General features: G+C 40.3%; 5 protein-coding genes across 5 annotated transcripts; all 5 read left to right on the forward strand.

Moving 5' to 3' along the window:
* Positions 1-1268: 1268 nt before the first annotated feature.
* LOC139117614 (uncharacterized) lies at positions 1269-3520 on the forward strand. The gene is made up of 2 exons (XM_070680855.1): positions 1269-2557; positions 2845-3520. The coding sequence occupies exons 1-2, from the start codon at positions 1269-1271 to the stop codon at positions 3518-3520; spliced, it is 1965 nt and encodes a 654-aa protein (XP_070536956.1).
* Positions 3521-3734: 214 nt separating this feature from the next.
* LOC139116936 (mucin-2-like) lies at positions 3735-10263 on the forward strand. Its single transcript, XM_070679672.1, has one exon. It carries the CDS (start codon positions 3800-3802, stop codon positions 10145-10147), a length of 6348 nt encoding a protein of 2115 aa, XP_070535773.1. The 5' UTR covers positions 3735-3799; the 3' UTR covers positions 10148-10263.
* LOC139117615 (putative uncharacterized protein ENSP00000383309) lies at positions 10197-11804 on the forward strand. The gene has a single exon (XM_070680856.1). It carries the CDS (start codon positions 10197-10199, stop codon positions 11802-11804), a length of 1608 nt encoding a protein of 535 aa, XP_070536957.1.
* Positions 11805-11815: 11 nt separating this feature from the next.
* On the forward strand, positions 11816-13345 carry LOC139117616 (uncharacterized). The gene has a single exon (XM_070680857.1). The coding sequence runs from the start codon at positions 11816-11818 to the stop codon at positions 13343-13345; it is 1530 nt and encodes a 509-aa protein (XP_070536958.1).
* A 1256-nt stretch (positions 13346-14601) lies between these two features.
* Positions 14602-23776, forward strand: LOC139117618 (uncharacterized). Its single transcript, XM_070680858.1, has 8 exons — positions 14602-14682; positions 14899-14956; positions 15836-16042; positions 16642-16800; positions 21159-21532; positions 22423-22551; positions 22873-22971; positions 23524-23776. The coding sequence occupies exons 1-8, from the start codon at positions 14602-14604 to the stop codon at positions 23662-23664; spliced, it is 1248 nt and encodes a 415-aa protein (XP_070536959.1). The 3' UTR covers positions 23665-23776.
* The last annotated feature ends 1346 nt before the right edge of the window (positions 23777-25122 follow it).

A 25122-nucleotide genomic window follows, 5' to 3' on the forward strand; every position in this document is an offset into this window, starting at 1 on the left:
TGCAGCCAACGCAAGAACTGTCTTCGAAGAACCCTGCGCAAGAAACCATATTGGTCCAACCATCACCGCAACCAACATCGATACAACCCACACCACAACTGTCTTCTCTGCAACCGCCACTAGAAACAACATCAATGCAGCCATCACAAGAAACAATGTCGACACAATCATCACCAGAACCAACATCGAATCGACCATCACCAGAAACAACACTGTTGCAACCATCTTCACACCAAATATCGATGCAACCAACACCACAACTGTCTTCATTGCAACCACCACTAGAAACAACATTAATGCAGCCATCACAAGAAACAATGTCGACACAATTCTCACCAGAACCAACATCGATTCGACCATCACCAGAAACAACACTATTGCAAACATCTTCGCAACAAATATCGATGCAACCAACAACAGAATTGTCTTCACTGCAATCAGTAAGAGAAGGCTTGTCTTTGCAATCATCGGAAGAACCAACATCGATTCATGGGACACCCAAACTGTCTTTACTGCAACCATCACCGTCCACAACGTCAATGCAAGTATCGCAAGAAATAACATCTATTCAACAATCACCAGAAACATCACTGTGGCAACCATCTTCACACCAAATATCGATGCAATCAACACCACAACTGTCTTCACTGCAACCGTCACTAGAAACAACACCACTGCAACCATCACAAGAAACAATGTCGACACAATTATCACCAGAACCAGCATCGATTCAACCATCACCAGAAACAACACTATTGCAACCATCATCACACCAAATATCGATGCAACCAACAATAGAACTGTCTTCATTGCGACCGTCGTCAGAAACAACGTCGGAGCAACTGACACAACAATCAAGATCAATGCAATCGTCGTCACATCAAACATTGATGCTAGCAACACAAACACTGTCTTCACTGCAATTAACACCAGAAGGATTGTCTTTGCAACCGTCGCAACAACCAACATCGATACAACCGACACCAAAACTGTCTTCATTGCAACCATCACCAGAAACAACGCCAATGCAACCATCAAAAGAAACAACATCAACTCGGCACTCACCAGAAACATCACTATTGCAACCATCATTATACCAAATGTCGACGCGACCAAAGACAGAAATGTCTTCCATGCGACCATCAGTTGAAACAACATCGATGAGTCCATCACAAAAATCAACATCGATGCAAACAAACCAACCACTGTCTTCACTGCAACCAATAACTGAAGGAGTTTCTTTGCAACCATCACCACGACAAACATCGATGCAAGCATCGGCAGAACCAACGTCGATGCAACCAACACCAAAACTGCCTTCGCTTCATCCATCACTAGAAACAACGTCAATGCAACTATCAGAAGAAACAACATCACTGCAGCTAGCATCGCCTTTACAATCATTGCTACAGAAAACATCGATACTACCAACACCAGAACTGACTTCACTGCAATCAGCATCGGTAGGAATGTCGATGCAACCGACACAACAACTGCCTTCACTTCAACCATCAATAGAAACAACATCAACGCAACCATCAAAAGAAACAATGTCAACACAGTTATCGCCGGAACAAACATCGATTCGACCATCGCCAGAAACAACACTTTCGCAACCATCATCACACAAAATATCGATGCAACCAATTACAGAACTATCTTCGATGCGACCATCAGCTGAAACGACATTGGTGCAACCAACACAACAATCAACATCGATGCAACCATTATCTCAACAATCATCGATGCTACCAACACAAGCAGTGTCTACAATGCCATCAACACCAGAAGGATTGTCTCTGCAATCATTGCCACAATCAACATCGATTCAAGCAACACCACAGCAGTCTTTGCTGCAATCATCACCAGGAACAGCGTCCATGCAACTACCACAAGAAACAATGTCGACACAATTATCACCAGAACAAACATCGATTCAACCATCCCCAGAAACAATACTATTACAACCATCATCACACCAAATATCGATGCAACCAACTACAGAAATATCTTCAATGCGACCGTCAACAGAAACAACTTCGGTGCAACCATCACAACAATCAACATCGATGCAACCGTCGTCACATCAAACATCGATGCTAGTAACACAAACACTGTCTTCACTTCAATCAACACTAGAGGGATTATCTTTGCAATCATCGCAACAACCAACATCGATACAACCGACACCAAAACTGTCTTCATTGCAACAATCACCAGAAACAACGTCAATGCAAGTACCACAAGAAACAATATCGATTCGACACTCACCAGAAACAACACTGTTGCAACCATCATCACACAAACTTTCGATGCCACCCACAACAGAACTCTTTTCAGTGCGACCATCAGTTGACACATCATTGATGAAACCATCACAGCAATCAACATCAATGCAAACAACACAAGCACTGTCGTCACAGCAATCAATACCGGAAGGATTTTCCTTGCAACCATTACCACAAAAAACATCGATGCAACCATCGGCAGAACCAACGTCGATGCAACCAACATCGAAACTGCCTTCACTGCAACCATTACCAGAAATTACGTCAATGCAACTATCAGAAGAAACAACATCACTGCAACTATCAACACAAGCGTCGCTTTTACAATCATCGCCACAGAAAACATTGATACATCCAACACCACAACTGACATCACTGCAACCATCAATGGAAACAACATTAATACAACCATCACAAGAAACAATGTCAACACAATCATCACCAGAACAAACATCGATTCGACCATCGCCAGAAACAACATTTTTGCTACCATCATCACACCAAATATCGATGCAACTAACTAAAGAACTATCTTCGATACGACCATCAGCTGAAGCAACATCGGTGCAACAAACACAACAATCAACATCGATGCCACCAACATCACAACAATCATCGATGCTACCAACACAAGCAGTGTCTACAATGCCATCAACACCAGAAGGATTGTCTCTGCAATCATTGCCACAATCAACATCGATTCAAGCAACACAACAGCAGTCTTTACTGCAATCATCACAAGCAGCAGCAGCGTCCATGCAACTACCACAAGAAACAATGTGGACACAATTATCACCAGAACAAACATCAATGCAACCATCATCAGAAACAACAATATTTCAACCATCATCACACCAAATATCGATGCAACCAACAACAGAACTGTCTTCAATTCGACCGTCAGCAGAAACAACGTCGTTGCAACTGACACAACAATCAAGATCAATGCAACCGTCGTCACATCAAACATCGATCCTAGGAACACAAACACTGTCTTCAATGCAATCAACACTAGAAGGATTGTCTTTGCAATCATCGCAACAACAAACATCGATACAACCGACATCAAAACTGTCTTCATTACAAACGTCACCAGAGACAACGTCAATGCAAGTACCACAAGAAACAATATCGATTCGACACTCACCAGAAACAACACTGTTGCAACCATCATCACACAAAATTTCGATGCCACCCACAACAGAACTCTTTTCAGTGCGACCATCAGTTGACACATCATTGATGAAACCATCACAGCAATCAACATCGATGCAAACAACACAAGCACTGTCTTCACAGCAATCAATACCAGAAGGATTTTCTTTGCAACCATTACCACAACAAACATCATGCAACCATTGGCAGAACCAACGTCGATGCAACCAACATCGAAACTGCCTTCACTGCAACCATTACCAGAAATTACGTCAATGCAACTATCAGAAGAAACAACATCACTGCAACTATCATCAGAAACAACAATATTGCAACCATCATCACACCAAATATCGATGCAACCAACAACAGAACTGTCTTCAATTCGACCGTCAGCAGAAACAACGTCGGTGCAACCAACACAACAATTTACATCGATGCAACCGTCGTCACATCAAACATCGATGCTAGGAACACAAACACTGTCTTCAATTCAATCAGCACTAGAAGGATTGTCTTTGCAATCATCACAACAACCATCATCGATACAACCGACGACAAAACTGTCTTCATTACAAACGTCATCAGAGTCAACATCGATGCAAGTACCACCAGAAACAATATCGATTCGACACTCACCAGAAACAACACTGTTGCAACCATCATCACACAAAATTTTGATGCCACCCACAACAGAACTCTTTTCAGTGCGACCATCAGTTGACACATCATTGATGAAACCATCACAGCAATCAACATCGACGCAAACAACACAAGCACTGTCTTCACAGCAATCAATACCAGAAGGATTTTCTTTGCAACCATCACCACAACAAACATCAATGCAACCACCGGCAGAACCGACGTCGATGCAACCAACATCGAAACTGCCTTCACTGCAACCATTACCAGAAATTACGTCAATGCAACTATCAGAAGAAACAACATCACTGCAACTATCAACACAAGCGTCGCTTTTACAATCATCGCCACAGAAAACATTGATACATCCAACACCACAACTGACATCACTGCAACCATCAATGGAAACAACATTAATACAACCATCACAAGAAACAATGTCAACACAATCATCACCAGAACAAACATCGATTCGACCATCGCCAGAAACAACATTTTTGCTACCATCATCACACCAAATAACGATGCAACTAACTGAAGAACTATCTTCGATGCGACCATCAGCTGAAGCAACATTGGTGCAACAAACACAACAATCAACATCGATGCAACCAACATCAAAACAATCATCGATGCTACCAACACCAGCAGTGTCTACAATGCCATCAACACCAGAAGGATTGTCTCTGCAATCATTGCCACAATCAACATCGATTCAAGCAACACAACAGCAGTCTTTACTGCAATCATCACCAGCAGCAGCGTCCATGCAACTACCACAAGAAACAATGCCGACACAATTATCACCAGAACCAACATCGATTCAATCATCACCAGAAACAACACTATTGCAACCATCATCAAACCAAATATCGATGCAACCAACAACAGAGCTGTCTTCAATTCGACCGTCAGCAGAAACAACGTCGTTGCAACCAACACAACAATTTACATCGATGCAACCGTCGTCACATCAAACATCGATCCTAGGAACACACACACTGTCTTCAATGCAATCAACACTAGAAGGATTGTCTTTGCAATCATCGCAACAACAAACATCGATACAACCGACATCAAAACTGTCTTCATTACAAACGTCACCAGAGACAACGTCAATGCAAGTACCACAAGAAACAATATCGATTCGACACTCACCAGAAACAACACTGTTGCAACCATCATCACACAAAATTTCGAAGCCACCCACAACAGGACTCTTTTCAGTGCGACCATCAATTGACACATCATTGATGAAACCATCACAGCAATCAACATCGACGCAAACAACACAAGCACTGTCTTCACAGCAATCAATACCGGAAGGATTTTCTTTGCAACCATTACCACAACAAACATCGATGCAACCATCGGCAGAACCAACGTCGATGCAACCAACATCGAAACTGCCTTCACTGCAACCATTACCAGAAATTACGTCAATGCAACTATCAGAAGAAACAACATCACCGCAACTATCAACACAAGCGTCGCTTTTACAATCATCGCCACAGAAAACATTGATACATCCAACACCACAACTGACATCACTGCAACCATCAATGGAAACAACATTAATACAACCATCACAAGAAACAATGTCAACACAATCATCACCAGAACAAACATCGATTCGACCATCGCCAGAAACAACATTTTTGCTACCATCATCACACCAAATAACGATGCAACTAACTGAAGAACTATCTTCGATGCGACCATCAGCTGAAGCAACATTGGTGCAACAAACACAACAATCAACATCGATGCAACCAACATCAAAACAATCATCGATGCTACCAACACCAGCAGTGTCTACAATGCCATCAACACCAGAAGGATTGTCTCTGGAATCATTGCCACAAACAACATCGATTCAAGCAACACCACAGCAGTCTTTACTGCAATCATCACCAGCAGTAACAACGTCAATGCGACTACCACAAGAAACAACGTCGGTTCAAGCATCACCAGAAACAACACTATTGCAATCATCTTCACACCAAATATCGATGCAACCGACACCGCTACAGCCTTCACTGCAACTGTCACTAGAAACCATGTCAACACAATTATTGCCAGAACAAACATCGATTCAACCATCACCAGAGACAATACTATTGGAACCATCTTCACACCAAATATCAATGAAACCATCATCATCAGAACTGTCTTCAGTGAGACCATCAGAAGAAACTACATCGCTGCAACCATCACAACAATCAACGTCGATGCAACCATTATCACAACAAACATCGATGCAAGAGCCAATATGGACGCAACCAACAGCGAAATTTCCTTCGATACATACATCACTGTCATCGATGCAAGGATCAGCACATGCAACTTTGATGCAGCCATCACAACAACGACAAACATTGATGAAACAAATATCAGAAACAGCAACAATGAAACAATCAGTACAACTGACATCCATGCAGCCAACTCAAGTAACATTGTCAATGCAACTATCATCAGCGTCAACATTGATTCAACCATTACCGGAGACATCATTGCAAATATCAGCAGAACCAATATCGATGAAGCTATTGCCAGAAACACCATCCTTGCAACATTCACGGCCAACGACATCATTGCCACTAACACCAGACCTGCCTTCACTTCAGCCATCACTGAAAACATCATCGATGCAACCAACTCCAGAACTGACTTCACTACAGCTCACACCAGAAGCACTGTCCATACAACAGTCACCACAACCAATGTCATCGAAACTGAAATCACAACCGTCTTTAATGCAGCTGTCAACTGAAGCAATGTCAATGAAACTATTATCAGAACCTATGTCGATGCAATCATCACCAGAACCAATATCGATTCAACCATCACAAGAAACATCACTGTTGCAAGCATTGCCACAACTGACATCGATGCGACAATCAACAGAAACAACACTGTTGCAACCATCATCAGAACTGACATCGATTCAGCCACCACCATCACAACAAACATTGATATTATCAACATCAGAAACAGCAACGATGCCACTATCAACACAATTGGCAATGATGAAATCAACAATGCTGATTCAACCATCACCGGAAACATCATTGCAACAATCAACACAACCAACAGTGATGCAACAAACACTAGAACTGTCTTCGATACAACCATCAGCAGAACCAACATCCATGCAACCCATTCTCGAAACATCGTCATCGACACCTTCACTGCAAACAACATCGATGCAACCGACATCAGACATGTCATCACTGCAACAACCACCAGAAACAACATCAAGAGAGCTATCCCCGGAAACACTTTCGATGCATTCATCGCCAAAGACATTGCTGTTGCCATCATTACCACTACACACGTCGATGCAACCAACACGAGAACTGACTTCACTGCAATCAACATCAACATCGGAATCAATGCCACTACAATCATCACTAGAACCAACATCGATTCAACCATCACAAGACACGTCACTGTTGCAAGCATTGCCACAACTGACATCGATGCAACCATCAACAGAAACAACATCGGTGCAACCATCATCAGAACTGACATCGATTCAGCCACCATCACAACAGACATTGATGCTATCGACATCAGAAACAGCAACGATGCCACTATCAACACAACTGACTTCAATGCAACCATCAACAGAATTATCATCGATGCAACCATCATCAGACCTGACATCGATTCAGCCACCATCACAACAAACATTGATGCTATCAACATCAGAAACAACAACGATACCAATATCAACACAATTGACATCGATGCAACCATCAACAGAACTGCCATCGATTCAGCCACCATCGCAACAAACATTGATGCTATCAGTATCAGAAACGGTAGCCATGCCTCTATCAACACAACTGACATTGATGAAATCAACTATAGAAACAATGTCAATAAAACAATTATTAGCATCAACACTGATTCAACCGTCACCGGAAACATCATTGAAACTATTAACACAACCAACATTGATGCAACAAACACTAGAACTGTCTTCAATACAACCATCTGCAGAATCAACATCCATGCAACCAATTCTCGAAACATCGTCATCGACACCACTGCAAACCACATCGATGCAACCGACATCAGACATGTCATCACTGCAACAACCACAAGAAACAACATCAAGAGAGCTATCCCCAGAAACATTATCAATGTATCCATCACCTAAGACATTGCTGTCAGCATCATTGACACTACACACGTCGATGCAACCAACACGAGATATGACTTCACTTCAACCAACATCAACATCAGAATCAATGCCAATACAATCATCACAAGAACCAACACCGAATATACCATCACAAGATTCATCGCTTTTGCAAACATTGTCACAACTAACATCGATACAACCATCATCAGACCTGACATCGATTCAGCCTCCATCACAACAAACATTGAAGCTATCAACATCAGAAATGACAACGATGCCAAGATCAATGAAATTGATATGGACGCAATCTACAACAGAAACTACGTCAATGCAAACTTTAATTCAACATTCACCGGAAACATCGATATTGCAGCCGTCAGCACAACCAATATTGGTGCAATCAACACAAAAACTGTTTGCGGTGCATCCATCAGCAGAAACAACATCTATGAAACCATCACCAGAACCGATATCAATGCAACCATCACCAAAACTTACATCGGCATCTCTGCAATCATCAGCACAAACAACATCAATTTACCAAATACCAGAACTGTCATTGATGCATCAGTCTGCAAAACTGGCATCAGTATCGATGCAACTATTAGCACAACCTACATCGATGCTACGATCACCAGAACAGCATTCTATGCAACTAACACCAGAAACATCTTTTTTGCAACCGACATCACAACTGACATTGGTGCAACCAACACCAGAAACATCGCCATTGCAAGCATCACCACAAACAACATCAATGCAACCGACAATAAAACTGTCCTCGATGCAACCATTACCAGAAACAACATTGATGAAATTATCTACACAACCATATTCAGAACCATCATCAATGCAACCAGCACCAGAACAAACATTTATGCAACCGACGTCATACACAGCAATGATACAACCATCATCAGAAGCAATATCGATGCAACCAATACCTGAACTGCCTTCGATCCAGCCATCAGCACTTACAACTTCAATGCAACTACCACTGGCAACAACATTGATGCAACCTTCACCACAAACAACGTCATTGAAACATTATCAAGACCAGTCTTATATGGAACCATCACCAGGAAGAACGTCGATGAAACCATCACACAAACCAATGTCAATGCAGCCATCACCAGAAACGTGGTCATCGCAAGCTTCACCACAAACAACATCGATGCAACCAGCTTTAGAACAATCTTCGATGCAACAATCACCGGAAATAACATTGATGCAGCCAACACTAGAATTGTCTTTGATACAACCATCACCAACACCAGCATCGATCCAACCATCACCAGAAACAATGTCGATTGAACCAACACGAGGACTATCTTCGATGCAACCATCACAAGAAATAACATCGATGCAACTCACACCAGAAGAGTCTTCGATTAAACCATCACCAGAAATAATAACGGCGCAATCGTCACCACAGCCAACATCAATGCGACCAACACAACAACGGTCTTCTATGCAACCTTTACCAGAAATAACGTCGGTGCAACCATCAACAGAAACAATATCGATGCAAGCAATACCTGAACTGCCTTCGATCCAGCCATCAGCACTTAGAACTTCAATGCAACTACCACTGGCAACAACATCGATGCAACCTTCACCACAAACAACGTCATTGAAACATTATCAAGACCAGTCTTATATGGAACCATCACCAGGAAGAACGTCGATGCAACCATCACACGAACCAATGTCAATGCAGCCATCACCAGAAACGTGGTCATCGCAACCTTCACCACAAACAACATCGATGCAACCAGCTTTAGAACAATCTTCGATGCAACAATCACCGGAAATAACATTGATTGCAGCCAACACTAGAATTGTCTTTGATACAACCATCACCAACACCAGCATCGATCCAACCATCACCAGAAACAATGTCGATTGAACCAACACGAGGACTATCTTCGATGCAACCATCACAAGAAATAACATCGATGCAACTCACACCAGAAGAGTCTTCGATTAAACCATCACCAGAAATAACAACGGCGCAATCGTCACCACAGCCAACATCAATGCGACCAACACAACAACGGTCTTCTATGCAACCTTTACCAGAAATAATGTCGGTGCAACCATCAACAGAAACAATATCGATGCAAGCAATACCTGAACTGCCTTCGATCCAGCCATCAGCACTTACAACTTCAATGCAACTACCACTGGCAACAACATCGATGCAACCTTCACCACAAACAACGTCATTGAAACATTATCAAGACCAGTCTTATATGGAACCATCACCAGGAAGAACGTCGATGCAACCATCACACGAACCAATGTCAATGCAGCCATCACCAGAAACATGGTCATCGCAACCTTCACCACAAACAACATCGATGCAACCAGCTTTAGAACAATCTTCGATGCAACAATCACCGGAAATAACATTGATGCAGCCAACACTAGAATTGTCTTTGATACAACCATCACCAACACCAGCATCGATCCAACCATCACCAGAAACAATGTCGATTGAACCAACACGAGGACTATCTTCGATGCAACCATCACAAGAAATAACATCGATGCAACTCACACCAGAAGAGTCTTCGATTAAACCATCACCAGAAATAACAACGGCGCAATCGTCACCACAGCCAACATCAATGCGACCAACACAACAACGGTCTTCTATGCAACCTTTACCAGAAATAACGTCGGTGCAACCATCAACAGAAACAATATCGATGCAAGCAATACCTGAACTGCCTTCGATCCAGCCATCAGCACTTAGAACTTCAATGCAACTACCACTGGCAACAACATCGATGCAACCTTCACCACAAACAACGTCATTGAAACATTATCAAGACCAGTCTTATATGGAACCATCACCAGGAAGAACGTCGATGCAACCATCACACGAACCAATGTCAATGCAGCCATCACCAGAAACATGGTCATCGCAACCTTCACCACAAACAACATCGATGCAACCAGCTTTAGAACAATCTTCGATGCAACAATCACCGGAAATAACATTGATGCAGCCAACACTAGAATTGTCTTTGATACAACCATCACCAACACCAGCATCGATCCAACCATCACCAGAAACAATGTCGATTGAACCAACACGAGGACTATCTTCGATGCAACCATCACAAGAAATAACATCGATGCAACTCACACCAGAAGAGTCTTCGATTAAACCATCACCAGAAATAACAACGGCGCAATCGTCACCACAGCCAACATCAATGCGACCAACACAACAACGGTCTTCTATGCAACCTTTACCAGAAATAACGTCGGTGCAACCATCAACAGAAACAATATCGATGCAAGCAATACCTGAACTGCCTTCGATCCAGCCATCAGCACTTAGAACTTCAATGCAACTACCACTGGCAACAACATCGATGCAACCTTCACCACAAACAACGTCATTGAAACATTATCAAGACCAGTCTTATATGGAACCATCACCAGAAGAACGTCGATGCAACCATCACACGAACCAATGTCAATGCAGCCATCACCAGAAACATGGTCATCGCAACCTTCACCACAAACAACATCGATGCAACCAGCTTTAGAACAATCTTCGATGCAACAATCACCGGAAATAACATTGATGCAGCCAACACTAGAATTGTCTTTGATACAACCATCACCAACACCAGCATCGATCCAACCATCACCAGAAACAATGTCGATTGAACCAACACGAGGACTATCTTCGATGCAACCATCACAAGAAATAACATCGATGCAACTCACACCAGAAGAGTCTTCGATTAAACCATCACCAGAAATAACAACGGCGCAATCGTCACCACAGCCAACATCAATGCGACCAACACAACAACGGTCTTCTATGCAACCTTTACCAGAAATAACGTCGGTGCAACCATCAACAGAAACAATATCGATGCAAGCAATACCTGAACTGCCTTCGATCCAGCCATCAGCACTTACAACTTCAATGCAACTACCACTGGCAACAACATCGATGCAACCTTCACCACAAACAACGTCATTGAAACATTATCAAGACCAGTCTTATATGGAACCATCACCAGGAAGAACGTCGATGCAACCATCACACGAACCAATGTCAATGCAGCCATCACCAGAAACGTGGTCATCGCAACCTTCACCACAAACAACATCGATGCAACCAACTTTAGAACAATCTTCGATGCAACAATCACCGGAAATAACATTGATGCAGCCAACACTAGAATTGTCTTCGATACAACCATCACCAACACCAGCATCGATCCAACCATCACCAGAAACAATGTCGATTGAACCAACACGAGGACTATCTTCGATGCAACCATCACAAGAAATAACATCGATGCAACTCACACCAGAAGAGTCTTCGATTAAACCATCACCAGAAATAACAACGGCGCAATCGTCACCACAGCCAACATCAATGCGACCAACACAACAACGGTATTCTATGCAACCTTTACCAGAAATAACGTCGGTGCAACCATCAACAGAAACAATATCAATGCAACTTTCACTTGAAACATCGTCATTGCAATCGTCATCACAACCCACATGGATGCAACCTTCATCACAACTATCGTCAATGCAACCATTAGCAGGAGCAACGTCGATGCAACCACCACGGCAACAAGTATCAATTTCATCGGATCCATCACCTCTATCGACTGTAATGGAACCAAATATAATACTTTCTTCTAAGGAACCATCATCACCTGAAACAACACCAATTCAAACATCACCAACGCCAACATCGATGCAATCAACACCTCAAACAACATCGTCACAATCAGCCACACACCCATTATCAGAACAGCTATCAACAGAACTAACATCATCGACATCATTGGCACAACCAATAACAGTACAATATTCATCAGCAATGCCGTCGGTACAACCAAAATCAGAACAACCAGCAACCCAACTGATATCAGAAGAACCGTCGACACAAACTTCATCAACAGCGTCATCGGTGCATACAGAACCAGAAGCAACATCAGAGAAGCCATCAGAAGAACTGACCACTAATCTAGAAACATCAGGACCACTAACACAAAAAGTATCAACAGAATCGTCAGTGATAACAACAAGAGGACGAGAAGGTACCATATCATAATTTTAAGTGATGCAAAATGGTTCGAAATACCCGGTGCACCAAACCAAATGTAATAGATTTGCCAATCGGTAACACGCTTGTATTTCCAATGACAAATTGTAAAATAGCATGCATCGCACTTTGTCATTACTTCCATTGGTTTAAGACCTTGTAGAATACGACTTAAGCAAGACTAAGTTTACTTCGTGCTGAATAAATGCGATTAGCCATGGCCCCTTTGTGATAGATGACCAATATCTAGTTACGATTTATAATTACATGGAGATCAAATAAGGTAAGGTAGTGTGCACCAGGGTGCTTGCGTGTATCTGTCTTAGCACGACTTTATTCAGGCGTCCCCTATTCGTCCGCACTTACGTTGTGACAGCTCAGTAGATATTAAAGTCTACTATCTCTCTATCAACGTAAATCCTACTTTTTGTATTTTCAAATCCTACTTTTTGTATTTTCTCGAGGACGTCCACATAAATGCAGCCGTGATGCATGTGATATCGACACAGAGAATTGTGTGGAAAGAGGAGATACCTATTTCTGTGATTGCAAATCTCACAGACGTAGACTGGGCAACGAATGCGTGCGTAAGTAAACGATTTTTACTAATATTGTCCGATTTCGGTTGATTTTTTAAATATTACGCCTGCTTTGAAAAGTTATTGGAGAAATGCGGACGATATGTATTCCTATCGAAATTCAGTAAAGACAAATAATGTTTTTCAATAATTTTGCCCATTTTTTCCTAAAACATAAAGCAATAAATCATATTAATGGTCAAGACAAATTTATGAACCTCCCAGTGTTTTATCATCGCATTTAACTTGTAAGAACAAGTATTCTGGCTATAAAGTCACTAAATGCATAAGAATTGTGTGTAGATGTCACTTTGTGCATGCAAATGAATGTACGATTATACATAATGTAAGTGCGTTTGTGTGTAGACCTAACTGACTGTGGAATCGCTGGATATCAAGTTCCTTAGTTACACATGCACAAACAAGTGTAATTGGTTTGTAGTTATATATTACACATACATACATACATACATACATACATACATACATACATACATACATACATACATACATACATACATACATACATACATACATACATACATACATACATACATACATACATACATACATACATACATACATACATACATACATACATACATACACATGTTCAAGGTTCTCTCTATTACCTCCTCAGTAACGGACTCTTATGAGGTGTCTTTCACGATAACGGAGATAAACGGGATGGAAGCTGAATACAGTGATGCCCTCAACGATCCTGAAAACGATGAATTCAAGTCACTGGCGAATTTGATCATTAGTATGGTGAGCGGTATAAGTCGCAAGATGAACTCATTTCACGAAAAAGTATTTGCTCTCACTCTGTCATCGTGACGGGTTGCGCTTCCAGAAGTGAGGGGGATGGGTTAACATAATGGTTCGGTCTGCGAGAACCTATCGTAATAGCATTTCTCTAATTTGCCCCTCCTTACTCAACAACTCAACAACAAGGTTAATGTCGTTTGTCATATCAATATTTAGTGCTATGATAACAGTGCTTTCATCAATGCTCTCGAACTCAGGCAACCATTATCAAAAGGTAATACAGTTCTTATCACTGACTTACATTCTTGGCATCTGTGAGTTTTACAGAGTAGGAAATTGAAAGTTATGTCGCTTACTTGTAAACGTACTAGGCTACAGATTCAGGTTCTAATGCTAGTAAGTTTCATCGGGGTTTAGATGTCAAAACGCAAGTATAAGGAATGGACGAGATCAGGCGCAGCCGATGAGACAGTTTATGCAAAAAGAACTACCCCAAATTATAGGCGGGCGGGTATATATGAGAGGTCCGGCGGGCGGATTAGTAGAAATCGGTTTCAGTGGGCACGATTTCAGTTTTTAGAACTCTATCGGCGCAGTGGGAGAGATTATTTGTGTGGCGGCAAAAGGGCGGTGGAATTTTACAGTATGAAGCAGGGAGAATGGGAAAGGGAAACGTTTTCAAAATCGTAGCGGAAGGACAGGACAGATATTGCTTTCGCCTTGTAAACTTTTTACTAAACAGGTGTTAGAATGGCATATTAACATGTAACATCTGACGACAATCATCGATTGGATGCTGCCCCTGACGGATTAACCCATCATTCTGAACATCGTTTCTGCAATATGTTGAGACCTTTGCAAGTACATAGACGGGTAACCTGTCAAACATTTAGTCATGTTATCATTCATGCTATGACTGTATGACCATTGTCCCATTCTTGAATGAGTATTGATATGAACCCGTATTTTAACATGTCAAAATATGAATTATATTTTCACTGTGACCGGAACTACTTACAGCCACGTGTATGCATTTGTATGCTCATATAGCTCAGCCAATAGAAACGTAATTTATACTTCAGTACCAGTCAACATTTTGTTGTTTGCTCTCAATTTAAACTATATATATGTATGTATTTCTGTCTCTTTCCAGATGGACCTGGTCCTTCGGGTGTTGAGGGTTACATCAACACCGTCGTTGTAAGCTTCAGCCCCGGCAGTGTAAACGCCCAGACCATCAGCTCTTTCTTAAATATCTCGAACGTCACATCCGATGACCTACAAACACACTTTGATGGAGAAGCAACAATACGCTCAAACATCTTCTCGAATTTAACACTTGGAAATATAGCTGTCAAAGGTAAGGTTAAACTCCAAAGAAACTATATTCCTGGGATGTCTTTTCTATTGGCATAAATGAATTTTTTGGCACCCGTGATGACTGAACGTCTGTTGGTACTTTGCACTATAGGTGAATGGACGGCCAGAATGTAAATATTCGGCTCATCGCGATTGACGTTATATGCACGACGCTTGTTACTGGACTAAATTGTAAATTGGCGCCAAACCTCGCCCTCTTTTTCAGTTATTTGTCGGTCATTAGTGTTTTATGTATCAACAGTCAAGTTTCGCGAGTAGCGAACATGGCTTCTTGTCTCTATGTCGCTGCAAAAAATTAAGGCATTCTTCTTTAATGGTCCAATAAAACCTCAAGAGCGTAAATCTGCGACTCTCTGTCTGTAATTGCTACAAAAATGAAAATGTGCGAAATCAGCTATGTGACTTTTAGCTTGGTCAAAATGTGTATTCAAGCAAAGCGTTCAGTAATCATGGGTCTTTGACCACCTGGTCACTCTCAATGCAAATCGCTACCTATCTTTAGGCCGATATGTTGATCATTTATTTGCCGCCTGTCAAAACTGCGGAATCTTCACTTGAAATTAATATTTGTAATAACAGAATTCGAAGACTCGGTTTGTATCTTGCCTGGGAGGCATGACTGTCACAAGTACGCCAGTTGCATCGACGAAGACGATGGTTCTTTTACCTGTCAGTGTAAGAGTGATTATCAGGACGATTCGGAAGAACCAAGCGACAGACCAGGAAGGCTTTGTTCAGGTGAGGTGGAAGTATGATTGTACTACATACTTAAACGTTCGTGGGTGTCTTTAGTTTTGCATTACGAAGAGAATGAATCGAGGGTTGATTCATAGCCAGTCAGGTTTTATTGGTGGTCGCATGATTTCGGGACTAGTGAAATGAATTAACAGAAATACGAAGTGGCATAAAGAAAGACTAACTGTGGGAAGACTCTAGATCTGTTCTGTAACAAATACACATAAGTACACAGAGCAACCAAGTAGTACCATATTATATACCATATTATATGACAAATTAGTCTGCACAGATGAGAAAGGTCGGAAGAAGATTTACACAGTGAATGAAGCTACCAGGCAAGTAGAAGAACGCGAGGTCCGCCATTACGATAGTCACAGCTAGGAGACTGGCCAAAGCCCAAAACGCGCCGAGTTGTCATTTATTACCTGGAACGTTAGAGGTCTTAAAGCTAAGTTAGCAAATGTAGAATTTATTTCTCTGTGCAAGCAGTTTGATATTTGTTGTTTTGTCGAAACGTTTTGTCTTTGCCATGATTCACTCCAATTCGTAGATAACTACAAGCTTTTTTCGTTCCCTGCCGTGAGACATAGCAAAAGAGGCCGACCAAGCGGTGGGGTTTCTGTATATATACGTAAAATATTGTATGCAAAGTTCGTAGACTTCAAAACAATTTCGACAATTGCATTTCAATGTGTTTTGATAAATCCTTGTTTTCCTTTGACAGAGATTTATTTTTCTGTGCTGTTACATTCGACCACAAAATGCTGCTTCTACCATTGATGAGCTGGGCAATTATCTTGCCAATTTAAAAAAGTCTGTTTCCACATTCTTTCTTTATTGTTACTGGGGATTTTCATGCAAGGACAGGAACAGAGCCAGATTTTATTTTAGATGATTCTGCAAAATCTACCTATTGTGGGCACAGAGTATACATCTGATAGTTTTCAATGCCCACATAATTCTAAAGATGGTATTGTAAATGAAGCTGGTCACACACTTGTAGGTATCTGTAAAAAATTTGATATGCATATTGTAAATGGTAGGCTATCAAATGACAAATACGGGAATGTTACATGTGTTGCAGCAAATGGAGCCAGTGTCATTGATTATTTCATTATGTCTTCTGTACTTTTCATATTACATTTCACACATTTCGATGTTCTTTTGAGGGCCGAATCAGATCTAGATCATTTCCCACTTATTTGTCACCTGGCTACAGAGCAATCAGTTTTCAGTTTGCCCGACCATGCAAATGTGTTGAATTCCACAGTTAATACAAAGGGTCATTATCGATGGTCTGAACAAGGTAAAAGTGCATTCCTTCCAAGTCTGGCTTCTGAAAATGTCCAAATGTATTTGGATGAAGCCACGTTTTCACTGCCTAATGCAAGTATCGCCATTGCAAAGTTAAATGAAGCACTCCAGATTGCGGGTAGTGAATGCTACTCCCCCGGTGGTAAACACAATAGGCGTACGTTTGAAAAACAACCACCTCGGTTTGGAGAGACTTGTAAAACCGCAAAATCTGTTATGTATAAAAAGTTGTCTCATTTCAGACAAAATCTCACAACTTCAAGCCTTGACAGTTACAAATTGGCGAAAAGGAATTTCAAACAGGCATGTCGTGAAAGTAAACGTGAATATCAACGTTCCATCAAAACACGGTTAATTGAAGCGTCTTCCAAAGGTTCCAAGGAGTTCTGGAGTGTGCTAAAATCAGTTATTATTAAAAAGGGTTCTGTTCGTAATGACATTGACATGGATACATGGTATACTTATTTTCGTGATTTGTACAAAAAAAATCAATGTAACACACAAGATGGTAATCAGTGTGACATTGATTTTTATCACTCTATTAAGGATTTAGTTGACAATTATGTACCTTTAGGGGAAACTGATCTACATTCCGATGACGTCATCAACTCACCTATCACAGAAGAAGAAATCATAAGTGCCTTACATAGTTTAAAACATGGCAAGTCACCTGGTCCCGATGGGATTCCAAGTGAATTTTATCAGTACTCTGCTAATGTAATTCTTCCACTTTTAGTTGAATTGTTTAATTATATTTTTGATTCTGGAAACTTTCCCAATGAATGGTCCAGTGCTATTGTCATTCCCCTCTTTAAGAAGGGATCCAGGGATGATGTGAACAACTATAGGGGCATCTCTTTGTTAAATGTACTGGGTAAAATTTTTACTTCCATTCTAAATGCAAGGCTCACTAGATGGTCGGAATCAATGAATATAGTGTCTGATTGTCAAGCAGGATTCCGCAAAGGTCACAGCACAGTTGACAATTTATTTGGTTTGCATGCCATAATTCAAAAATATTTAAGTGTCAGAAGGGGGAAATTCTACTGCTTATTCATTGACTTTTCAAAAGCCTTTGATCGGATTAACCACACCTTGTTAATGTATAAATTATTATCTTTGGGTGTTAAAGGGAGAATGTATAACATTCTACACTCCATGTATAGCAGTGTTAAAGCGTGTGTAAGATCTGGAAATGTCATGTCAGAATACTTTGAGTGTCCCAATGGCGTACGCCAAGGCTGTATTTTAAGTCCCATTCTGTTTTCTTTCTTTATTGAAGAGCTTAACTCAATGTTGATGAATTCAGGCCAGTTGGGTGTACAATTAACGCAAGAAATGTATGATTTATTTTGTCTTCTTTATGCTGACGATATTGTTTTATTTGCCGACTCTGTCAGTAATCTTCAACATCTTATCGATGTTCTTGCACAATTTTGTAAAAAATGGCAAATGACAGTAAACCTAGATAAAACAAAAGTTGTTGTTTTCCGTAAAGGTGGTCATAAGTCTCGTTTTGAGACCTGGCATTTTGAAAACTCCGAAATAGAAGTAGTGTCGTATTATAAATACCTCGGTTTACTACTTTCCTCACGAAATTCATGGTCTAAGGCAGTATCAACCCTAGCTGATCAGGCCAGCAAAGCCATGAAATAATATCTCTGGCTTCATATAGGATTGGCAGCTTCCCAATGAACTGTCACTTCAAGCTTTTCGACAGTATGATTCTTCCTATTTTATGTTACGGAGCGGAAATCTGGGGGTTTCAACGTCATGATGTACTTGAAAGGGTACATAGAAAATGGTGTACTCAATATATGGGAGTTCCTAGCAATACAACTAGTGAAGCAGTGATTGGGGAATGTGGGCGATTGCCCATATTTGTAACAACGATGAAACGTTGTGTTAGCTACTGGTTGAAGCTTCTTGAAATGCCCAGGGACCGTCTTCCAAAACATGCATATTTTATGCTAGTTAGACTCGATGATTTAGGGAGACACACATGGGCAACATCCTTGAAAAACATTCTTTTTTCTTATGGTTTTGGATATGCCTGGGTATTTCAGGAAGTTGGCGACAAAAAGATTTTTCTTTCAGAATTTTGTACTCGAGTAGCTGATGTCTGTAAGCAACAATGGCAATACGGTATCTCCCAAAAACCGAAATTGCGTATTTACTCAGGTTTCAAAAGTTTACTGGAAACTGAGAAATATTTATCTTTAACTTGTAACAGAAAATACATTAACGCATTTGCTCGTTTTCGATGTTCCACTTTGTTATTGGCAATAGAAGAAGGGAGGCACCATAATATTGATTTAATTGACAGAGTTTGTAAGTTTTGTATCTTGAGAGAGGTTGAAGATGAATATCATTTTCTTCTTATTTGCCCTTATTATAGAGAACTGAGACAAAAATATTTTCCTCCATATTTTCATTTTGAGGTGAATTACGACAAGTTTTACAGTCTTATGCGAACTCAGCAGCCAGATATTTTAATTAATCTATGTAAATTTGTTTATTATGCTTTTTCCAAAAGAAATCAGAATTTGTAAAATAGCTGATTCCAGAGCCATGTATGACTTCATCTTTCTTTTTGTTGAGAGTTGTAATGTATATGGGCCGGAGGCCTTGAAATACAATAAATAACCAGTCATGTACTGGTTACTGATACTGATACTGATACATATTATTCGGACATTTGCAACACGGGTCAAATTACCCGAAAATGTAGCGAACTAATTAGAGATGACATCTTGGGTAAGTTTACACGGGATGTTTTACCTCTCATGCGTACATAAAATATGCAATGGTTGCATACAAAGAGATATAGAAACAGAGCAACAACCAAACAACCAACAGACACACAGAAAAAAACGCGTATGTATATTTCCCACGATATGAGTACACATAGATAGCTAGGTAGATAGCTAGATCCATCCATCCATCCATCCATACATGCATATGTATTCACGCACTCAGCGATATATGACTTGGTGTCACCATTATTTTTAAAGAACTGCAAACACTTTTTTACATCTTCTCAGAAATGTCTTCGGACCACCTTTTGATAATTGCCGTTGGACTTGGCATTTTATCGGGACTGCTGCTGATCAGTGTCACCGTGTTTATTGTGCAATGCTGTCACGTGTACAGAACTGCTGAAAAGCTCACCAAAGTGCCGGTCATGGACGACTTTCCGCCTGCAGTTCATCCTTTGATTGACCTTGGCAGTGGAACCAATGAATGGTCGGGCAATTACAACTATGGTTTTGACAGTGGCATATATCCCGACCCTGAGATCGGAAATGATTTCGAACTGGACAATCGCACCTCGACTGCTACGTCACATTTTGACGAAAGAGTCGAAGACGAGAAAATTGATTCACTGGAGCGACACCTGACAAACATTTCAACTGGGGTATGTGTTTGTTCGATACATAATATTACGTCGGTTATATTTTCTAAAATTTCTTTGTTCAACATATATATTAATAAATAGTAATATATTATTAAAAGTACAGACGACCAATTTTAATGACAATGAAAGAACGCACTGGTGGCAGGTACAACAAAAATAGCAGCAAGGCCTTGCGCTCGTAATATTCCGTAATACTATGATAAATTTATCATATTTGAAGATATTCATCGCTTGTAGCTTTTGTACGACAAATTGCAAGACCCACTGGGCGAATGCCATAAACAGCAAATTGTACCTAAATCGAGTGTAAACTTGCCTTCGTGGAGGGTTATTGCTATATATATATATTAAAGCAACATTGATTTCAAGCATTCAAAAGTGGTTTTCTTCGTTATTTGATATTTCTAAAAAGATAGATTTTTTAAACTTTGCGACCTTCATCGGACGGAAATTCAGAGTCCCGGGGCCGAGCGTTGTTAACAAGAAGTATACATGTACGAGCACGCACAAGGATGATGGCCTTGAAAGTCACCAGAGTCGGGTTTTGACGATGCCAAGCCAAGACTTTTATCCTTGATTTATTACTCATATTTTTACTGTGTGATATCCGGAACAGTTTGATTTTTTTTGGATTCATTCAGTGCAAGATTTTAGATGTGCGAAGTTGAATCCACTGTTTTTAGACTAGTTTTGTATATTTGGCGGAGAAGGTGACCTTTTCTAGCAAACTATCCGATTAAGACGACGAAACAAGGGATGCACACATGTCAATTTCTCATGAGTGACACGGAAGTCTTTATCAAGGCAATATAAAGAAATAAGTTCATTCACAAACTATAACATATTTTTTTCCTATTATGTCACTTTCCGTTTTTCACTATTTTCGATAGAGAACAGCTCCATTTATATCACACGACTTGGATAGCCAGATGACCGCCGACCCCTTAGCCCCTGGCGATACGTTTATTCGCCCCTACGTCGCCACTGGGGACGAGGCTAAAAGGCTGTATCTCGCAAGGGTAAGTCAAATGAAGTATATGCAGATAAACCGCTAGGTGCGCATGAATATGCAACTATTAATGCCAGATTTTGTTTTACCTCACAAACAGCTATCTAATATATGGTTGTGGCCATTATGTAAAAGTTAGGACTGACCATTGGCGCACCTAATTAGTTTCCAAGTAAAATAAAAGGCAGTTATGATTCAAGCGGCTCGATTCGCTTATATCATAACGTTGAGCTTACCAGGATATACCGATACTAGGCATGATGGTTGGGGTACATTTGCTGAAGGATACAGAGTTCAAAATAAGATCCTCTTACAATTCAATCTGTTACAGAAATTTCAGGATGACCTTCCTGACCGTGACTATCCGAACGCTAAATACTATCAATCACAAGCAAGGGCTGGTCTGAAATCAGGCAACCAAGAAAGACGAGTGAGTAAAACATTCCCGTTTGTTGATCGGGGTATCGGGGATTTATGTTCGGCAGTATATGATCATACATAACGTGATGATGTTTTTGGTATATCTGGGCATAGACATTCAAGAAGGATCTTGTGCAAAAATGTTTTATCATTCTATTAGGTGTTACGAAACATGAGTTTAGGCGTGAACGACGATGTGAAAGGTTCCAACTTTTGTTGCGTTTGGACAACGTCCGCTCTGTCACATCATTAGCATGCGGGCATTATTTATCACTAATTTTACACATATGGTTAGTATTCATGCTATGCTTACATTCGGGTTAATGAGAATATATGCGAGACAAAAATTAAAAAGATTGTAATGTATGTCGCGTGAAATATCTATATGCATTATGAATATGGAATATAGTGAAAAGCACACCCACAGGTTGACGTACTCTTACTTCTATACTGTACATTCACAGGAATGTACACCTGTATATAAATATGACACATATCAACTTGCAGAATTACAGAAAAATATCACAATATATCTGATTCATTTTGGGTATCGTTCATACAGAAAGGCGTTCCCGAACGTGACTATCCTGATGCAGTCAACTCTGAGTTAATGGATGCCGAAGTCGATCTTGGCAACGTGGCGTTCAGTATTCCCCGGGCCGCCGTCAGTGAATTTCGTCTTCAAACTACAGATTTTGCGTAACCCGTAGAGGAGAGAAGCTGGTTGGCGGAATGGTTATTTTCCGAAGACGCCACACACATATGATGTATCTCGTGAAATATCCATACGTTTGACTCTGAGTAGTGACTTTTGCAAGTACTTTAGTTGTAGCAACAAATAAATGCAACGATCTCAGGGTTACATACGAGGAAACGCCAAATGCCGTATAAAATCGTTGTCTTTTGCTTTAGGTTTTCAACTCTTAGAGTTGGACGGTATTGCTTCATTTTGTGTTTACAATATATATTTCACAGAATTAGAGCACTACTAGGTAATGTCAAAAGAGTACAATCCAAATCATACACAGTCCTTTGGATGGAATAATGTCGGAGCAGGCGATACGTTGAGGGCGCTGAATAATCAAGACGTAACAAACATGCGTACATAGATGCATTATGTGGGAATACTAAATGGAAGCACAGGAATTTGGGAGTTCCCCGTAAAAACTTTCAAATCCCAGATTTTTGTGATATATATAATTGCTCTTTTTGGATGCTGGACATCGAAAAGATGACACATTAACGTTACAAGTGACAAAGCTGCTTGCTTTGCCCACTATGTTCTGAAACATTTTCAATTTTTTTATGTTTTCTACACTTCCCGAGTACAAGGAAATGTCAATACTACCTGAACAACTTTTACCAGTGTGGTATGGTAGATATGAGTATAAAAGTTTGAACTCTAGAATGGAAATTTCGAAATTCAGCTGTTATGCTCTACGGCTTTGCTTTTAATGTGTTTTGTTTGTTATCTGTTTTTGCTATTGATTAAGCTTGTTACCTATAATCTGACATCAACATTTAATCATCATAATCATCATCATCATCATCATCATCATCATCATCATCATCATCATCAGAAAACGAAATTCCTTTTCAAACAGTGTATTTTAACCCTCAACTATGCTAAAGTAAAATTGCAATGACGAGATAATGAGGGAAAGATGTGCAACTTATAATCATTGAATTAGCTAGCGTGATCAAATATAAACTGTGACATTTACAATGAATTTTTACATTTACAATTATTTACTGATCTCAAATTAATGTTAGCGATTGTAGAATTTTGCTCTTGCTTTATAAAAATATTTCATAAATCTATCCATAGGTACATTTTTACGTGCCTATTTGTTATTTTTTTAATAAGGCGTTTATTTTGGGTTTCGGACCTTATAGGGTTCCGAATGATTTCAAGGTGTACATTGAACATTACTGTATGTTTTCCATTTTCTAAAACTTGACTCGACTATAACATGCGCTTTAGTTCAACCAATAAAGCATTGTTTCAAGTATTATAATATAACAAATTATCTTTGTAAAGGCTGCCGACATCCAGGCAATAAATATATTGTAGATATTATGAATCTTGACTACTTTACTCGAGTGGCGATAATTTACATTGCTCAAACACGCCCACCAATTGCACCTGTGAACGATTTAA

Source organism: Ptychodera flava, chromosome 18, assembly GCF_041260155.1.
Source record: "Ptychodera flava strain L36383 chromosome 18, AS_Pfla_20210202, whole genome shotgun sequence".
In the NCBI taxonomy this organism is placed as follows: Eukaryota; Metazoa; Hemichordata; class Enteropneusta; family Ptychoderidae; genus Ptychodera; species Ptychodera flava.